Here is a 5,000-nt window from a genome sequence, read left to right on the forward strand (position 1 = left end):
ACACTGAATCTCCCTCACCGTCCTGCAACAGCACTGCTCCTCCGGCGACGTCACTAGCATCGACGTGAAGGGTGAACGGCTTCTCCAGGTTAGGGGCTCGTAGCACGGGCGCGTTGGATAGTAGGGTCTTCAAGCTCTCGAAGGCCTCCTGGCACATCTGCGACCACCTAAAGGCCTTCTTGCCGCTGAGGAGGTCGGTCATCGGGGCCACAATAGAAGAAAAATTTGGACAGAAGCGCCGATAATAGTCTGCCATCCCCAGAAGCCTCATCACTGCTTTTTTTGTCGTCTAGTGCCGGATATTGTTGGATGGCCGCAATCTTAGCTGCAACGGGTCGGACCTCATTCTGCCCGACCACATGCCCCAGGAAGGTGACCCGAGCATGGACGAACTCGCTTTTGGCGAGGTTCACCGTCAGGTTGTTGGCAGCCAGCACAGCGAAGAGAGATTTCAGGCGACTCAGGTGCAACTCCCAGGTGTCCCCGAAGACGACGATATCGTCGAGATAGCACCGGACGCCGTCCATCCCGGCTGTGAGGCGGTTCATAAGGCGCTGAAAGGTGGCCGGGGCATTCCGCAACCCAAGGGGAAGGACGGAGAATTCGTACAGTCCCTCTGGGGTGACGAAGGCGGAGATGGCTCTCGAGCGCTCAGTCAGTCGGACCTGGTAGGAGCCTTTGAGGAGGTCGAGCTTGGTTACCCACCGCGCCGAGCCCACGTCGTCGATCACGTCGTCTATGCGAGGCAAGGGGTACCCATCCGCTTCCGTTACCGCGTTGACCCGTCGATAGTCGACGCACAATCGCATCGACCCATCTGGCTTCGGCACGAGGACAACCGGAGATGCCCACGGGCTGTGGCTGGGTTGTACAATGCCGAGCTCTTGGAGACGTTGCACCTCAGCTCGGACGTACTCCCTCTTGAAGGTGTTCAGGCGGTAAGGACGTTGGCGGATAGGAGGGGCCCCATGGGTCTCCACGTCGTGCTCCAGTGCTGAGCAGGGGCGAGGGTGATCACCGAATATGCACGCGTACGTTCGTAGCAGGGATTCTATGTCCTTCGCTTAGGCACCAGAGAGATGTTCTAACTTCACAATGAGGTCTCGTAAAATCACTGAGTTTTCCATCTTAACACATGACCCACTAAGAGCTTCCAAGAAACACTCATCACTTTCTTCACTAACTTCCGGCACTACTAAGCACGCAGGTGACTGAGGGTCAGCCTCCGCACTATCTCCTATCACACCCTCACCACGATCGTGGTAGGGTTTCAACAAGTTAATATGCACTAGACGCTTTTTCTTGCGTCTCTCTGGAGTGTGGAGGACATAGTTGGCCTGACCTTGGCGCTCTAAGACCTGATACGGTCCACTATACACAGCTTGAAGAGGGTTAGTTTTTAATGGTAAGAAAGCTAAGACTTTATCTCCACTCTTAAAATACCTATCCTTTTGACTTATCAAACTGGTGCTTCAATTTAATCTGAGCACCTTCTAGGTTTGAATGGGCAAGACTTATAGCTAAGCGAAGTTTATCCCCAAACTTAGCCACATAGGAGGCCAACGGGGTCAAAGGCTCATTGCTTATCCAGCTCTCCCTCAAAACTTTAAGGGGACCCCGTGCCTCATGTCCATAAACTAATTGGAATGGGCTACAACCCAACGACTCCTGAACACCATCACGGATAGCGAACAGCAGGAGATCTACTCCCTCGTCCCAGTCCCCTCCGGTTTCCAAGCAAAAGGTACTTAGGATTCTTTTGAGGGTTTGATGGAACCTCTTTACTACACCCTGGGATTGCGGGTGATAAGCCGAGGACCTAGATTGCCTGACACCCAGGCTTTCCATCACCTGGTTAAACAACCGAGAAGTAAAGTTGGATCCCTGATCGGACTGTATCACTGTGGGAAGGCGTACTTGGGTAAAAAAAAATGAACTAGGGCTCTTACAACATTCTTTGCCGTGATGCGGCGTAAGGGAATAGCCTCCGGATAGCGAGTGGCACAATCTATGATGGTAAGTAGGAACTGATGACCACGGGGAGTTTTTGGCAAGGGACCTACGCAATCAATTGTGATCTTACTAAAAGGCTCCTTTATCACTGGGATGGGTTGCAACGGGAACGGTTTGATACTGGGGCTAGGTTTTCCCACTAACTGACAGGGACGGCATGTACGGCAGTATGTACTGACGTCTCTTCGTAACTTAGGCCAATAGAAATGCGATATAATTTTGGCATAAGTTTTCCTAGTTCCTAGATGTCCTCCTACGCCGTCATGAGCAATGCTAAGGATATCTTGGCGTAGGGGCTTCGGAATCACTATCTGGTGGTGCACTGACCAAGGGTGACTGGCGGGGGAGGTAGCGGGACGAAATTTACGCATCAACACGCCAGAGCTAGTGTAATAGCAATTTGTCTCCTGTTGGGCTTCCACTTCACTAACTCCCCTATTGAGAAAACTGGCCAGTTCCGGGTCCTCTGCCTGGAGTTGAACAAGATTACTCCTAGTAACAGGAGAGGAGCCAAAACTAGTCAGGGTCGTGACACTATTCTCAACTGTATTACTCTTAGGTTTACCTGTCGGTGAGGAATCTTCGAAGAATTCACCTAGACCGAGGTCAGGGGGGTTTACCTGAATAGGATCTTCTTCCGATTTCTCACAAGACAAAGGGGAAATCACATCGATGCCACCTCCCTCGCCAGATTCATTGCTTGGGACATCTGTCTGTTGGCTCATACTACGAGTGACTGCACACGCAGGAAATAGCCCAGGGATGTCTTTCTCTAATTGTGTGGTATATTCTCAGCGGTAGGACGTGACGAGACCATGACATTTGGTAACGTCACGCCTCCAGCGAGGTAATTTCGTATTAAGAGGGAGACGCCCTATATAGGTACCCTATCAACTACCCCTAACGTGACATAGCCTGATTTGATATCGGACTGTAAGTATAGCTGGCACAGTGGGATACGTGATCCCCCAGTCAAACCGTTCACTAGAACCCAACTACCAGTGTAGCATTCGTCTAGGAAGGAGACAGCTTCTTTGGTAACCAGAGATAAGGCTGAGCCTGTGTCTCTCAAGATCTTAATGGGAACGGGTACACTTGACTCATTAAGAGCTACGGAACCGGATGAACAACATGGTTCAAACGTGGAGGGGGTGGGAGACACAACAGGTCGGTTATTTGTAGGTGATAGAGGATCCAACTGTACTTCCGTCTGTTTGGCCACATTGATCGAGAGAGAGGGGGTCCCTGGGTGAGAGGGAATTTTGCTCTTTACTCTGAAGCTGTCATTAACATCATGACCTAGCCTACGGCAATATTTACAAAAAGGTTTCCTCTCACTATTAAAGATAGGTCCCCCTGTCTCATGGGCAACGGGCTTACCTGTGGCATATGATGGAAATCCTGATGGCGACCGAGGTCCCGGGGCTGCTGCCTGAGGGGCTGACGTAGGTGGAGGGGCGAATGGTGCAAGAGTAAATGCCTGGTGGGCACGTACTTGGCTGGGTTGGGACGCGGGAGCAGAAGACCTGTAACTTTGGCGGGGATTAATAAGAATGTAATGGTCGGCAACTGGGCCGGCATCAGCTAGGGTACGTATACCTCTTTGATCTAGGTACGCTCGTACATCGGGGTGTAAGTTATTGCGGATGTCTTCGAGCAGGATCAACTCAGCCAGTTTATCATGGCTCTGATGAGCTGATTCACTCTCCATCCACCGTTGGAACAAAGCTTGTTTGCGTCGAAAATATTCGACGTATGTCTCTTTTCCCCCTTTTTTTAAGTTCCTAAACTGCTGGCGATAAGCCTCAGGCACAAGCTGATAGCTGGTAAGGACGGTGGACTTAACCATATAGTAGTCTTTCACCTGCTCCTCAGAGAGAGCGGAGAAGACATCCAACGCCTTACCAGTAAACGACCGATAGACAAGTTGAGTCCATCTGTCAAGTGGCCACCCATTCAAATGTGCCATTTTTTCAAATAGCACAAAGAACCTGTCGGGTTCGTCTTCATTGAACTTGGACACACTTGCAAGCTGGGACTCGAGCCTAAACACAGGGGTATCTGCTCTCGTTTGCTCTCGACGGAGGGTTTCCAACTGTAACTCGATTTTTCTGAGTTCAACTTGTAAGGCTAGATTACTAGGCTCCTTGGCAGTAACAATTTGTGGAGCTTCGTTAATTGGCTCATTGGCAATACCACCATGTGGAGCAATTTTATTAGGCTCGTTGATATTGCCAATCTGTGAAGCCATGTAACTAAGTTCATTGTCACTGCCAATCTGCGGATCTACGTTATTTGGCTCTTTAGCAGATTCCTCTGTTTCAGGTATGTCATCCTCCCTGATCATTCCCTCCTCAACGAGGTGGTTGAAGACCATTTCCCCCTGAGGGTCCCCTTTCAAGCTTGAGTAACCCTCTAACCCGAGGCGTCGGGCAAGGTTGATCAAGCATTCTCTTTTTATATCCCATAGAGCCTTGCCTGAAGGGTTAGTAAGAAATTGGTCGATGTCAAACATTTTGAACTCAGAATTTCGAGAACACGTGGTAATTATATACTGACAGCCAGCTAATAGTTAAACACATAAGATAGATAACTTCTACGGGATCACGGTGCGACCGATAGACACTATTAACGCTGGCAATTTTTTTGGTACAACACAACACTTGTCACACTAATGTAATTGGAGCTTTAGTCTACGTATGCACAATTTTCTATCCTGGACACGGGCCCCACATGTTACGTTGCCCTTCCTGTATACAAGGGTACTGTAACATTTTATCTATCTCATGTTAAGTCAATTGGGGTATTTAGCAAACACTACAAGTACAAGTATCTATATCTTAACTTGAATAATATAATACAACATGAATACTATGATACAACATAGATAATATGATACAACCTGAACATTATGATTCAACCTAGTATATTTCCTACAAGGTCGCACCAGTAACCTCTGAGGCTCCTTCCTATCCCTAAGTATACAC

General features: G+C 49.1%; 1 protein-coding gene across 1 annotated transcript; it reads right to left on the reverse strand.

Moving 5' to 3' along the window:
* Window positions 1-167: 167 nt before the first annotated feature.
* Window positions 168-2,738, reverse strand: LOC143030018 (uncharacterized). Its single transcript, XM_076193225.1, has 4 exons — window positions 1,950-2,738; window positions 1,491-1,851; window positions 1,145-1,381; window positions 168-1,063 (listed from the first exon to the last, which is right to left on the reverse strand). Exons 1-4 carry the CDS (start codon window positions 2,736-2,738, stop codon window positions 168-170), a joined length of 2,283 nt encoding a protein of 760 aa, XP_076049340.1.
* Window positions 2,739-5,000: the final 2,262 nt, after the last annotated feature.

Source organism: Oratosquilla oratoria, chromosome 11, assembly GCF_046742065.1.
Source record: "Oratosquilla oratoria isolate Oo_2021 chromosome 11, ASM4674206v1, whole genome shotgun sequence".
In the NCBI taxonomy this organism is placed as follows: domain Eukaryota; kingdom Metazoa; phylum Arthropoda; class Malacostraca; order Stomatopoda; family Squillidae; genus Oratosquilla; species Oratosquilla oratoria.